General features: G+C 43.7%; 1 protein-coding gene across 8 annotated transcripts in view; it reads right to left on the bottom strand.

Annotated features, from left to right (window-relative positions):
- The window catches only part of MYO16 (myosin XVI), a 483,589-nt gene that overhangs the window by 189,989 nt on the left and 277,981 nt on the right, over positions 1 to 15,619 (bottom strand). For all 8 annotated transcript variants that reach the window (XM_056555738.1, XM_056555737.1, XM_056555733.1 and 5 more), the window contains 2 exons: positions 15,483 to 15,600; positions 10,807 to 10,954 (listed from right to left, as the gene is read on the bottom strand). In XM_056555738.1, the coding sequence (XP_056411713.1) occupies positions 10,807 to 10,954; positions 15,483 to 15,600 (266 nt within the window). The remainder of the gene's footprint in view (positions 1 to 10,806; positions 10,955 to 15,482; positions 15,601 to 15,619) is intronic.

Genomic DNA, 15,619 nt, shown 5'->3' with positions numbered 1-15,619 from the left:
CGCCGCATTACCTGAGCCTGCGGAGCGCGGCCAGGTAAGGAAATGTGAAAAATAGTGAAAGCAGAAGTGTCTGGGTCTGCCGCTGGTCACGGTTTTAAAGTGACCGCGGCCGGGTTGCTTATCTTTAACAAGCAGCCGGTGCTGCGGACACTTTAAAACAGTTGCCCCCCCCTACTGAGCAGCCGGCAGGGGGCCCCCTGTGGGATGGGGGCCCTAGGCAATTGCCTGGGTTGCCCCCCCCCCCAACGCCGACCCTGCCCATGTACCATTATTTCCTTGATATATTAGCCTATATGTCCTTGTCTCACCAGCAGAAAGTTAATATATGTATATAGTAAATGTATAAATGCATCTATGTAAGTGGTCGTGGTGTATTAGTGCATCTGTATATGGCTTCTTTTACTGCATCATGGGCTTTGTTTATGGTTTCCATCAAATATTCCATTTCAATAGTGGGGAAAAGCCGTGCTGAAAGCAATATTACTTTTTTTCCTTTTACGGTAGGGTCATATGTTCAGTATTTGGCTGCATATTTGCTGCTGCATATTTTCCTACCCATTGAAGTCAATAGGTAGGAAAGTCAGCAAAATACAGCAAGTGTGACCCTACCCTTAAAATCCTGCAAAATGACAGACACAAGAAGCAAACACTACTGATCCCATTAAAGTTTTATGTCAAATATATTTTTTAATGAAAGTAACATTTTTATAGCATGAACATGAATGTACCCCTGCATGAGCTAACTGCTTTTTTATGACCGGAATACCCCTTTAAAGCGGTACTCCTGTGGAAAACTTTTTCTTTTTTAAAGAAAATTAAACAGATTTGTAAATTACTTCTATTAAAAATCTACTACATATATACACCTTTGTGTTATCTAATTACTTCTTTGTTCATGTTTACACTCATATGCCTCTGCACTATTATTTGTTTATATGTTCCTATGACAATGATGACACTCTGGCTGAGCCATCTGACATCATCACCTGGCACCTTCACATGCAAATAGTTTAGCTTGTCTAGTAGTTGTTTAGTAGACAGCGGAGTAAGGCGTTTTACGCTAAAACGTGTCCGGTATTACATGTTATGCTTTACAAATAAATACTTCTATTTGCATCAGTTTTGGAGAGTGCTGGGACTATTTTTCTACGTTTACCATGAATTATCAGTAGAGATGGGCGAATCTAAGCTTACAAAGTCGAATTTATTCCGAATTTCATGAAAAATTAGATTCTGAACAAATCCAAATTTCCTCGCGCTTCGTGGTAACGAATCGCCTCATTCACTACATTTTGTCCGGGCAGATGGGCTTACACGGTGGCTAGACGCGTGAGGACATCTGGAAGTCTGGGAAGGTGGAAAGGCGGGTAGGCAGGATCACCCTAAATCACATGGCGGCATGAAGCCTATCAGCAGCCAGCCAGCCCTATATATTCGGCAGCCATTGCCAAAGACGGGCATTTCCCGTTTTGCTGAGAGAGCAGAGACTGTGTGTGCGCACTAATCATCGTTACTGACAATACAGATCTTTACAGCGGCAAGTCCATTCACCTCAAGACCGCATTTGTTCTGGCTAGAGAGAGAGCAGACACTGTGGTCACTAATCAGCGTTACTGACAATACCGATCAGCACAGGGGAAATCCATTGACCTCAAGCCCGCATCACTGCAGGCAGGCAGGGAGAGTTTAGAAGTCATTTCATAGTCTGCCAAATGAGATCATCACAGGAAGTACTCCCCATTCAAAGACTGCAAAAAACCATAGTGCAGGCAGGGACAGTTCAGAGAGAGAGAGAGTATGCTTTTTCTGTTGCAACATTACTGATAGTGATTCTAATAGCAACGTCTGTAATCTGCATGTCATACTGAATAGCAGTATTACTTCACTACCCCAGCACAGTCCATATGCGTGTTACGACAAGGCAAAGTGTTCTACACCCCTATTGAGGCTCTCTGTAGCGCGGAAATAGCCGTTTTTAATAGCAATTCGCTGCAAATATATTCGGATCAAACAAAAAAATTTTCGGAAAATTTTGTGAATCGGCAGAATCGAACTTTGAGAAAAATTTGCCCATCTCTATTCACTACCCAAGCAGACTCCCTATGCGTGTTACGGCAAGTCAAAGTGTTCTACACCCCTATTGAGGCTCTCTGTAGCCTGGAAATAGTCATTTTTTTAAAAAGCTATTTGCCGTGAATATATTCATATCGAACCAAATCTTTTCGGAAAATTCGGCAAATTGGCCGAATTGAATTTTTGAAATATTCGCCCATCTATAATCATCAGGCTTAGCAGAGAGAGAGTGGGTCAGTTCACATTATGTACAGTTTTTATGCATTTTTTTATATTGCCATGAGTAGAAAGAGATTTGACCTATAATCACAACTGAGGTGTTAAATGAAGATTTGAAGTCTCCAAGGTTTGTGCATGTGTTTTCATGAGTATTTACAGCATTCTGACAGTTTTTTGCTGCAATGCTTAAAAATCTTAATATAAATTATATATTTTACTGCTTGCAATTTGTGCAACTACAGTAAAATAGTGCCCAAATTTTTTTTTGCAAAAATACAATATGAGGACATATCCTCAATGGAGGTGTATATCTAATATATATTACAATCTCTACAATAGACTAAACACTATGATTTTCTGTTGGCCAGGCTAGTGATCACATGATATAGTTACAGAATACATCTGCATAAGATATCCAGAGAGAGCGACATTCCACAGAGAAGTTGGACACTGCCCCATAGCTAACCTTTTAGGCTTTAGGACCCACCTAGATACCAAAAGGCTACCCAAGCTACCCAAACGCAATGTGCAAACAGCCTTCACCTTCAAGCCAGTTATGAAAAAAGATCAAGGCTACAGTGGAATAATGAGCTCAGATGGAATATATAGGAATACACTGCACACATCTGAACATCATCTAGTAAAGAGTTAGAAGAGTTATCCTGCTGTTGTAACTAGATCTGCGATCACTGTTCTGCTGGTTGTTATTAGATGCAGTCAAGAAGTTTGTATACAGACGACATGCCCATCTGAGCTAAACTGAGCTCCTTTCATACAGTGGGAGAGTTGTTTTTTCTATATTGGATTAATATACAGTGCCTGGCATAAAGACTGGATTTCCCAGAATATGAATCACCAGAGAAAGCTCAGCACAGATGTTGAATCAGCAAGGAATGCTAGCCATTTCAGCTCCAAGAAATGGATCATTATATAGAGTTTAATTGCATTTTATGCCATTGAAAACGTAAACTATACATTGGTGTAGGTAACAATTAAAGGGTTGTCCCATAAAGTTGTTTATATAATCCCAGACCCAAATTATGAACATTTGCATGTACATATATCTAAGAATGTTCATTTATACCCAGGTCAAAATTAAAACTGGGGCCCCAAAAGCCAAAATATTGCACTAACAAGTCAGTCACATTTAGTAAAATCAGGATGCAAAAGTCACAAGGCGCGTGCCCCTCTAGAAACACAATATTTGCTAGACACAATGGGGGAGATTTATCAAAACCTGTGGAGTAGAGATGTTGCGAATTGTTCGGCGGCAAACGGTTCGCATGTTCGCGTTCTCCTCGCCGGGCGAACATATGTGAAGTTCGATTCGTCCCCTATTCATTAACATTGCGGTAAACTTTTACCCTGTGTGTCACAGTCAGCAGACACATTATAGCCAATCACTAGCAGACCCTCCCTTCCAGACCCTCCTACCTCCTGCACGGACTCCATTTTAAATTCATTCAGCATGCTGTAGGCTTAGAGAGTGGAGGGAAGTGAAGCTGCTCTTTCTGTAATAGGTAAAGCGATAGCTAGGTGGTTAATTCAGGGTCCACTACACTCCTAAACCACTAATATAACATCTGCTTTAAGGACAGCACCCAAAAAAGCCCTTTTTAGGGCTCAAATATCAGTCCGTGTCTCTTGCAACAGCTGGAGGCACCCTGGTTGAGAGGGAACCACAGGTTAAAAGGGGTACTCCGGTTGACAACTTGATATCTTTCAAGCAGCTACAGTATTAGAAGGGCTCAAAGATCAGTCCGTGTGTTTTGCAACAGCTGGAGGCACCCTAGTTGTGTAACCTCTGGTTAAGGGGTACTCCGCTGGCAAACTCTTTTTCAGTCCAGAAACTACAGTATTAAAAGGGCTCAAACATCAGTCCGTGTGTTTTGAAACAGCTGGAGGCACCCTGGTTGGGGACCACTTCTTAAAAGGGGAACTCCGCTGGCAAGCTTTTTTGCTCATTGTCACACTAGTGCAGTGATGGCGAACTTATGGCATGCGTGCCACAGGTGGCACGCCGAGCCCCCTCTGTGGGGACGCGGCCACAGGTCCCCGTCACCTTTGGGACATCCCTGTGTCCCGAAAGTTATTTTCGGGACACCAGGATGTCCTGGTTACCTCTCTGCGGCCCCGCGTTAACTTTAAAAAAGTGTGACTGCTGAGAGGTGGCGCATGACGTCCCGCTGGTCACTTACCATGCGCGCGGCATCCTCGGTCCTCCCCGATGCTCTGCTCTGCTTTACGGGCGCACACGCATGCGTCGGGGAGGACCGAGGATGACGCGCGCATGGAAAGTGACCAGCGAAACGTCATCTTCGGTGTTCCGACCCAGACCTACAGCCTCCAGACATACACTGTATATGGCTGGAGGCTGTATGTCTGTGGGGAACACTGCCTGTCTAATGTGGGTGGAACTTTACTGCACCTAATGTGGGGGGATGGACTTTACTGTCAACCTTGTGGGAGGAATTATACTGCCAACCTTGTGTGTGTGTGTGGGGGGGGGGGGGGGGAACTATACTGCCAACCTAGTGTGGGGAAATATACTGCCAACTTGATGTGGGGAACTATACTGCCAAAGTAATGTGGGGAACTATACTGCACCTAATGTGGGGAACTATACTGCCAACTTGATGTGGGGAACTATACTGCCAACTTGATGTGGGGAACTATACTGCCAACTTGATGTGGGGAACTATACTGCCAATCTAATGTGGGGAACTATACTGCACCTAATGTGGGAACTATACTGCCAACTTGATGTGGGGAACTATACTGCCAACCTAGTGTGGGGAACTATACTGCCAACTTGATGTGGGGAACTATACTGCCAACCTAATGTGGGGAACTATACTGCCAACTTGATGTGGGGAACTATACTGCCAACCTAATGTGGGGGAACTATACTGCCAACCTAATGTGAGAAATGTTTCTGGTACTCTCTGCTGACATCTCTGTCCATTTTAGCAACCGTGGATATTAGATGTATGCTAAGGGTAGCATGGTGGCTCAGAGGTTAGCACTTGCAGCGCTGGGGCCTTGGGTTCAAATCCCACTATGTGCTGCCTCAAGGGGACTCTAACTATATGCTGCCTAAAATGGGGGAATCTATGTGCTGCCTAATATGGGGGAATCTATGTGCTGCCTAATATGGGGGAATCTATGTGCTGCCTAATATGGGGGAAGCTTATGTGCTGCCTAAAGGGGGGCTCTAACTATATGCTGCCTAATATGGAGGAATCTATGTGCTGCCTAAAGGGGAGCTCTAACTATGTGCTGCCTAACATATGGGAATCTATGTGCTGCCTAAAGGGGGGCTCTAACTATGTGCTGCCTAATTTGGGGGAATCTTATGTGCTGCCTAAAGGGGAGCTCTAACTATGTGCTGCCTTACATGGGGGAATCTATGTGCTGCCTAAAGGGGGATCTAACTATGCGATGCCTAAAGGGGGCTAAAGCACGTTATTCCAAAGAATTTAGGAATGTTAGGTGATTTATGCCCTTTATGGATTAAAACCAGACTCTGCATCAACTATGTAATTTTCCATGGGAGTTTTGCCATGGATCCCCCTCCGACACGCCACAGTCCAGGTATTAGTCCCCTTGAAACAACTTTTAAATCACTATTGTGGCCAGAAAGAGTCCCTGTGGGTTTTAAAATTCGCCTGCCCATTGAAGTCAAATGTTCACGACATCTCTACTGTGGAGAGGCAAAGTTGCCCAGTTGCTCATAGCAACCAATCAGATTGCTTATTTCATTCTTAACAAGGCCTGTGAAAAATCAAAGAAGCAATCTGATTGGTTGCTGTGTGAAACTTGTCAACTTCGCCTCTCCACAGAATTTGATAAATCTCCCCCAATACAGTCACCCCCCCCCCCCGACCTACGATTGCCCCGAAATTCGATAATTTCAACATGCAGAGGCCATCGCATGTTGAAGACAGCATCAACATACGATGCTTTTGTATGTCGGGGCCATCACATAAACGGCTATCCGGCAGCGCTGACTGCTAGCCGTTTATGGTGCCCCGTGTGCTCCGTGTGATGGTCTCCTACCTGTCATCGGGGCTCTGGAGCATCATCTTCGGGATCCCCTCCATCACCGGGGGTCTCCATCGTCGCCATCACGTCGCCACGCACGCCATCTCGTCATGCAATGGGAGCAGCGTGCGTAGTGACGTGATGACGGCGACGTGAGAACGACATTCTCGGCCAGCAGAGACGTCCGGAGCGGCGGGGACATCACAGGGATGCGGCGACAGTGATGGAGCGCAACATCCAGGGCAGCGGTGATGAACGGTGACGGTCCGGAGCGGCGGGGACAGGTGAGTACAACTTCCTATACTTTACATTGCACGGATCCCTCAACATACGATGGTTTCAACAAACGATGGTTCATTTGGAACGGATTACCATCGTATGTTGAGGGACCACTGTACCACTATATTGTTCCTAAATAAAAACCACTATACATAGACCAATAGTCTTACATACAGTGATCATATAGTGGTCGATACCAGCTATATGCTGGCACCCTGCAGAACGAATAAATGATTACAGTGCAGTTACATGCATTATATAAAGAATATGCAAAGGAGCTCATCACACCTCCTTCTCAGGTAGCATGCCCTAAGATCAGCTCTGGCTCCAGTTACAAAGTCTCAGAAACTGATTGGGATTTATGCCAAGCCAGAATTCTCCCCAGAAGGGAAGAAGACCCATCTGCAGACAGCTGTTTCGGGTTGCTTGCCCCTCGTCAGTACAGAGCAGGGTGTTCTGGCTTGGCTGTGGTGAGAGGCCTATGACTAGATAAATAGGGCAAGTATTCTCCTTAGGGAGGAGCACCGCTTTCAGTGTAGAACGTAGATTCAAAAAGGCCATTAGCACTCTGTGGGCTTTCTGGGTAAAGAATATGCAAAGCAGGTCATCACACCAGCTTCTCAGGTAGCATGCCGTAAGAACAGCTCTGGCTCCAGTTACGAAGTCTCAGAAACTGATTGGGATTTATGCAAAGCCAGAATTTTCCCCAGAAGTGAAGAAGACCCATCTGCAGACAGCTGTTTTGGGGTGCTTGCCCCTTGTGAGTACAGAGCAGGCTATTCAGGCTTGGCTGAATTATACCAAGGTGATTTGTCTTTGTTGGAGGTATGTGGTATCGAGCGTGTATACCCACCCCGTCGAGGTGGAGACTAGTCACGGATTTTGCTGAAGAGAGAAGCATACTGGTACTTGATACTAGGTATCCGCTAGACATGAATTATAGGAATGATTTGGCATACATTTATTAATATTTACATTCTACAATTTTTGATTACTCTCTTTGTTTGTTTTTTGGTTATATATGAAGCGTGTTTCTTCTGAGTCATTTTGCTACGAGTCCTTCTGGCTGGAAGATAGCTCCACCTGTTGCAGGTGGGGCAGTGTATGTGACTGGACATCTCAGTATATATATAAATCCTTCAGAGTGAGCAGATCTTATGCCATGACTAAGAACAATATTGTTCGAAACCCGTCGGACTTGGGTTTTTAACTCACTAGAGCACTCTATGTTTTGTTTTGTCTTTTTTGGATTTTAAAGCAACATGGAATAAAGTCGTACTTTTTATATAATTTTTTTGTGGAGCTGGAGCTTCTCAATTCCCCTGTTACCCTACCCCTAATGCTGGCCCTGTGTATACCAGAAATAATGTTAGTATAGCACTATATGCTATTATGTTTCAATAGCTTTGTTGTGCCCTTCACAGTAAACATGCCTAAGTGGACACAAATGCTTAGGGTGTGTTCACACTAAGGAATTGCAAGGCCAAGGCTACACTGAGCCAAGGTTCCACTACCAAACTTCTGATACAGATCAGAATTTTGACAGAAGATTGAACATATTTAACTCCTGTTTGTCAATGAGATGGTGTTCATGTCTGCGGCCAATTGCTGTGGACATGAGCGCCCATTCTGGATAATATCTGCTCCATTTATCATGGAGCAGAAAGTCTGTGAGTCCACAGAGGAATTTCCTCACTGTGAACATATCCTTTGTCTTGCTCTTCTCTCTTCTCTACCAGTGAAATAAAGAAATCCCTAGTGTGGTGATCTGGCTTCTTTTAAAACTGCAGTGTGTTCTCTGTTTCTCAATGGAGATAATAACTAAGTGCAATTGCATACTCATTCTCTGCCAACCAGGAGAGATGCTGCAGCTTCAGAGGCATCTGGACAATAATACCAGGGATTCCTCAATATATTCAGTAAAGAAGAGAGAAAAGCAAAACATATATGACCATCTTGACACTTAGGCCGGGTTGACAGTGAGAATCTCTGGCCAGATAAATTCCAGAAAGATTCTGAGTTTGGCCAGCGTCTCGATAGACGGCAATGTATGCGTCGCGGATTCAACCAGAACATAAAACTTCCATCAGCAAGTTTTATGTTCTCGCAGAATTTTTCTGAAATTCTGTTGAAAAGTGTGAACCTGGAATGGCCACTTACTGGAGTGAACTTACTGAATAAATAAGCCATTGGGGAAAAAGCAGGTCATATCATAAATTATTATTATACATTTAATTACTATAATTTAACTTTTTTAATTTAACTATGAACAATGGGGGGATTTTTAAATACCGTATATACTCGAGTATAAGCCGACCCGAGTATAAGCCGAGACCCCTAATTTCAACCCAAAATCCCAGGAAAAGTTATTGACTCGAGTATAAGCCTAGGGTGGGAAATACCTCATCCCCCCCTGTCATCATCCAGACCCGTCATTAACATCCTCATCATCATCCCCTTGTCATCATCCCACACATCCCCCCTTCATCATCCCCTTATCATCCCACACATCCCCCCTTCATCATCCCCTTGTCATCATCCCACACATCCCCCCTTCATCATCCCCTTATCATCCCGCACATCCCCCCTTCATCATCCCCTTATCATCCCGCACATCCCCCCTTCATCATCCCCTTATCATCCCACACATCCCCCCTTCATCATCCCCTTGTAATCATCCCACACACCCCCCTTCATCATCCCCACCCCCCTTCATCATCCCCACACCCCCCCCCCTTCATCATCCTCTTCTCATCATTCGCCCTCAGTGGTCTTCAACCTGCGGACCTCCAGAGGTTTCAAAACTACAACTCCCAGCAAGCCCGGGCAGCCATCGGCTGTCCGGGCTTGCTGGGAGTTGTAGTTTTGAAACCTCCGGAGGTCCGCAGGTTGAAGACCACTGCGGCCTTCAACATCATCCAGCCCCCTCTCACCCCCTTTAGTTCTGAGTACTCACCTCCGCTCGGCGCTGGTCCGGTCCTGCAGGGCTGTCCGGTGAGGAGGTGGTCCGGTGAGGAGGTGGTCCGGTGAGGAGGTGGTCCGGGCTGCTATCTTCACCGGGGGCGCCTCTTCTCCGCGCTTCCGGCCCGGAATAGAGGCGTTGCCTTGACAATGACGCAGAAGTACGTTGGCAATGAACGCACCTCTGCGTCGTTGTCACGGCAACGTGACTATTCTGAGGCCGGGCCCGAAGCGCTTAGAAGAGGCGCCCCCGGTGAAGATAGCAGCCCGGAACCACTATGCCACCGAACCACCTCCTCTCCGGACAGCCCTGCAGGACCGGACCAGCGCCGAGCGGAGGTGAGTACTCAGAACTAAAGGGGGCTGGATGATGTTGAAGGCCGCAGTGGTCTTCAACCTGCGGACCTCCGGAGGTTTCAAAACTACAACTCCCAGCGAGCCCGGACAGCCGATGGCTGCCCGGGCTTGCTGGGAGTTGTAGTTTTGAAACCTCTGGAGGTCCGCAGGTTGAAGACCACTGCGGGTGGGGGAGTTCACTCGAGTATAAGCCAAGGGGGGTGTTTTCAGCACGAAAAATCGTGCTGAAAAACTCGGCTTATACTCGAGTATATACGGTAGGTTTAGAGCATTTTTTTGGTGTGTAGTAATATCTGTGTTGCACAAAATTTGTATGACTTTTTGCTGAAGGAAGAAAGTACTGCTCATCTGAGACTGGGTACCATTTACACAACCATGGTTGGTGGATCAGAACAGCTGAATATGAGGTACAATTCACCTGAATCCATAGTCTGGTTCGGAGATAGACCTGTTATTAGCCTCCATTGCTAATATGCTAATCACCGGCTTTGCGCCTGGCATAAGCAGCATCCCTGCCTCCTTTCCCTTTGCTCCAATATGCCGACTCACATGGGTGAAGGGTTCTCCATTTATATTCATGAGGTAGGCGGGCTTATTGGATAAGAGGTAATGAAGGAAGGTATGCCAGGTCCCGCCTCCATTGTGCAAATCCAGTCCACACCACCTAATAGGGCATATAAACAATGATTTTCATAAATCTACAAACCTCAAACAATGGTTAATGATTTCCCACCTGCTTTTACAGCTATACGTTCTTGAACCATTGAACTAGTAAGGTAATCTGGGCATTTTCATTCTGAGATGGACAAGCTTGACTGATACTCATACTCACAATTACACATTCTTTGATGCTGCAGGTTGTTTTTGTCTTACCTGTGTGCCATTGTGCTTCTGAGGTATAAGTTATATTTCTCTTCAGCAGATAAACCATCCATCATAAGGTAAAAGATAAGAAAGTTGCTTTGGCCTGAGGCTTGACTGATGAGACGACTCTTTTCCAGCATATAAGTGTACAGTCTGGCTGGAATTCAAATAGACTTGTGTAAAAACACGTGGCAAACTAAAATTTTAAGGGTATTCCAGTATCAGAAAATTGTATAAAAAAAAAAAAAAAAAACAACTATTACCCCAAGATACGTAACATACTAATATAGCATTATCACAAATTGTACTGCTTCAGCAGGCTTTTGCATGATTTCCCTCCGACAGAAAGTTGCGTAGTTCTTTCATTTTTCAGTGTGGTATTGTCTCCAGCTCCCCAGCTCCTCCCTCTCTCCCAAAAGGACACATCATCTTCTGCTGTCTTGGAGGTGTGGCTGGATCTTGTCTCTGAGATCTAGCACCTCTAACACCTCCCAGCCTACATCACCTGCTCTCTCATATACACAAATATGTTTTATGGGACATTAAGGCTGTGGTCACGTGTTGCAGTCTTTTTAAATCACAGCAACCATGGCCATTAGACTTGCAAAATAACAAATCAGATTTGCATAATTACTGTAAAATATTTAAAAAAAATTACACAATTTTGGAAAAATTGCGACACAACTCGTTAAAAAAAAGCTATCAGTCTGCAATGTGTGAACACAGCATGCTGCCTTGTGATGAGCAGACAGGGAAGTAATGCAGCAGATGCTGCAACCGATGAACCACGTATGCATGTGTGGAGAGAAAGCTGCAAATTCTTTCTAAAGCGGTGGGGGGTCTGGGGTATCACCTACTTCTCCGCATCATTGTCTATTTGTCTATCAGAACAAGGGAGAACAGATTCTTCATGGGCTATAAATGGAGAAATCAGCACAGTACATGAGAGCTGGTGAGGATAGAAGCACCATGGATACACAGACCTCACATCACTACACCCACTTAAGAAAAAGCTGGGACAAGGAGAAGTAAATTGCATATCGGGGAGGGGGGCATCTGAAAATGCATGAAGAAATAAGAATTTCAACATGAAATTCAGTGCAACTTTGTTAAACTCAAGTTCACCATTAACATATGTAATTATCTTTTTCTATGTAAACGGTGTCCATAGCCTTTAAAACATCATGTTAGAGCTGTGTGCATTATAGTTATTGCTTTGGGCTAATATACTTGATAAATACAGCCTTTCATTTTACAATTTCAAGGATGAAACTCAATATATGACCGAAATATAGATGAGATCTTCCATATCATGTATTTGTCTGCCACCTTGTGGTTATAATGGAGAATATTCCAGCTTTTCTAGTGTATGGTGTTTAGGATATTTTCTTTAATGGACATCTGAAATAACACATCTTCACTTATACTAATGGGATGAGATCACCTTTATTTATGGTCATTTTATTCTTTGGGAAAGAAAGATGGCAAAACGCTAGCCAAAGGTTTATAAACGTGGCTTGGGAGTATGTCTGCTTTGTGTCTTAAAAGGAGTAATCCACAGGCCAGGTTTCGGGACATTTAGTTCTGAACGCTGTGTGCACACGCTGTGGGGGTCGGCCACGCCCCCTCGTGAAATCATGCCACGTCCCCTCAATGCAAGTTTATGGGAGGGGGTGTGGCGGCAGCTGCGCCCCCTCCAATAGAGTTGCATTGAGGGGGCGTGGCGCAACGTGGCACGCGCACACATCGTTCGGAACTAATTGTTCCCAATGTTGGCCAGTGGAGTACCCCTTTAGGTATCTTACATTTTCTTTCACTGCAGCCAAAGAAATAATGTCTCTTATGTGATATGGTTTCTCAGCTAAATTCAATGACATGCAGTGTTCATACAAAAACTTCTGGAAGATTAACATTCCACAAAGATCTACAGTAAATTCACATCTCTAGTTACATTTTTTTTATTTTTTTTTTTAAAGCCATTCCACTTAAGTAGCTGATTCGTAACCTAAAAGAAGAATCTGCATAACACAGCTTACTAGTAACAGTGACTGGTTTTTCAAGTAGCTTGAAATACATCGATACTTGTTCTATGTAATGTCATTGTCCACCCAATTTGCTGCATATGTTCTTGCTAACTGGTAATTGGATGCTGTATTCAACATGATGACTCTTCAGATCCACCACAATGTAAACCAATACAGGATTGCCATGTCTACCATGCTGTCTTTTACACAGTTGACACATTGACAGCAAAAACCGTGCCACAAATTGCTGACACACAGTAACGTGCAGGAGGGTCAATGCTTAATATTGAATTGGAAAGATTCAATTAACATGTAACAAAAGGTTCTCAATGCGATTTCTGATGTGTCATCATTAACTATTACCTTATAGGAACAAATTAAACAAACAAACTAAAGCTACCCTAGCATGTATTCAGACAGAATAAAGGTCCATACAGACTTCTGTAGATCCACTCAAAGATGACAAATGGATATGACTGTAGGCAATCCTCTGCAATCTATACATCCTGAACAGCACGCTCAATAATTTAAACGAGAACTACAGCCACAATCAACTTATCCCCTAGCCACAAGATAAATAGTAAGTAAATGATCGTGGCGGGTCCAACTGCTGGGAGCCCCGAAACGAGACCCTGGCTCTCTCAGTGAGGAGCACACTTCACATACCGGTAGATGGCATGTGCTCCATTCATTTCTATGGGAGCGCCAATGATTTCTGAGTGCTGAAATGAATGAAGCGTGTGCCATCTGCAGCACACACTCCTCATTGAGAGCTGAGTCCCGTTCCAGAGATGTTTGAGGGTTCCAGTGGTTGAGCCCCCCCATGACCAGCTATTTTTCCCCTATCCTGTGGATAAGGGATACGTTAATTGTGACTTCTCCTTTAAGATTTAGTCAGAGGTTTTAACAAACTTTATAGCAAGAGAAAGTTTATCACCTTTGATTCTTTTATTCAAAGAATATGCACACAAGCATGGAGCCTGTACGGTAGAGCACAGAAGCCATACAGCTCCATTGCACTGCCAGATAAGCACCACCAGTCATGGAATGTATGTCCAATCTATGTCTCTTGGGGAGAATACCTCAATATATCTATAGAATAGTGCAAAATGAATATAATGGTTAGGGTTTAGTTATATTACTATGGAAAATCCCTGTACAAATAGCTTTAGGTCAAAATGGTTTCCCAATGAAAACAACCTTAATTCATACGTTGCAATAGGTCATATGACCATCATAGAGGGATATCCCCTTCTCAGCATCCCCCTATCAATCTAAACATTCCCCAGATCCCCAAGGGAGTGCCTCATACTACTATATATATATTTCCATCTCCAGACACCCAGCCACTGACATGAGGAAAGGTGAGTGGTTTTTGTTTTCTTTTTAATTGCCCTAAGGTAATGGGGCAAAAGGGGTCCTCATAAAGTGTGGAGGCCTGTGCCCCCCCCCCCCCCCCCGTGAGCTCAAAGGGACTTGGTTAAATGTAGAAGCACACTGTACAGTCATATCTGAAGTTTAGGGGCACAAGGAGGGGCTAATTACTCTTTGAGATACAAAGGTCACTCTGTGGAACAATATTGTTGTTTGGAGGACTACAGATGGGGAGTTTGTAACGCAGTGGGGAGGGTGCTGAAAAAGCAGGAAGTGTCGGGAAAGAAAAGCTGTGTTTATGCTGCAAGCCCGTGTGTGTGGGTACATCAAATTGATCAGCTCGGATGTGTGCAACCTATTACATATTAACAGTATCTCCGTAATATGTATGATATTTTTTCTTGTATACTAGTATTATTCGGTAACTATTATTTAGAGGTCTACAGTATTAACATATATTAGAGGTATAGAGTGATATAGTACTATTGATAAGGATGACCCTTATGTTTCTGATGACTGATCAATATATTAATACTAATATGCCATTGCTGATGCTGGAGAAAGATATTTGTTAACTACCCTTAACCCATACATCAGCTTTCAATCTGCTTGTGACTAAGATGGAAACCTTGGAATGATGCTAGGATGCCCAAGATGAGACATCAGAAGACAAAACATTTGAGGAAGATACAGATTGTATGGAAGGACAAAGATCTGGGCTTCTCCAGTTCTGAGTGAGAGAGACGCATAAATGAACTTTGGCCAAGAAAGAAATGGATGCTAAATATGTTAATACATACAGAGATAAAGCTCAACTAACCAATCAAAATGTAACATGCTGATTATGATGTTACAACTAACCGCCCTTTTTTGTCAAAGGAAAAAAAACTAAATGTACTTCCTTGATTAAAGCATAACTCTCTCTGAGAACTCTCTGATAGCATTTGGGAACTATCTGAGCTTCTTGCTGAGAAAGTTTACACCAACATTCTGTCTGGTGTATATTTCTTTATGTCGACACTCAGCATTATACAGCAGAAGTCACGCACATTTTAAGGCCTCTTCCGCAACCATCCTTGACACTATCACAGCCATAAATGTATTTGCTTTTTGTGAGAAGGTACAAAAACATATTTATATTTACAAGCAAGGTTGTAGCTGATAAAGGGTTCTAAAGGATAGGCCCCAAGAATGATTTCCTCTGGTGGTATACCAGTTGACACTGCTTTTATGCAGTGCCAACACTTGCCAGTCTTTTACTGCACATGTAAACATAACAACTCTTACCTCCTAATATAGTTGAAGTCTTTTCACAATAGTGTAATTCAAGGAATTTAATAAAGCGACTAGATGAGTTATTAAGTGTCGTTCTTGCGTGACCAAAGGCTTCTAGAACAGTATTTACCTGTTATGTAAAAATCAAA

The sequence above is a fragment of the Hyla sarda genome, chromosome 2 (genome assembly GCF_029499605.1).
Source record: "Hyla sarda isolate aHylSar1 chromosome 2, aHylSar1.hap1, whole genome shotgun sequence".
NCBI lineage: Eukaryota > Metazoa > Chordata > Amphibia > Anura > Hylidae > Hyla > Hyla sarda.
The sequence above is the reverse complement of the archived record's forward strand: the minus strand, read 5'-3'. Positions and strand labels throughout refer to the sequence as shown.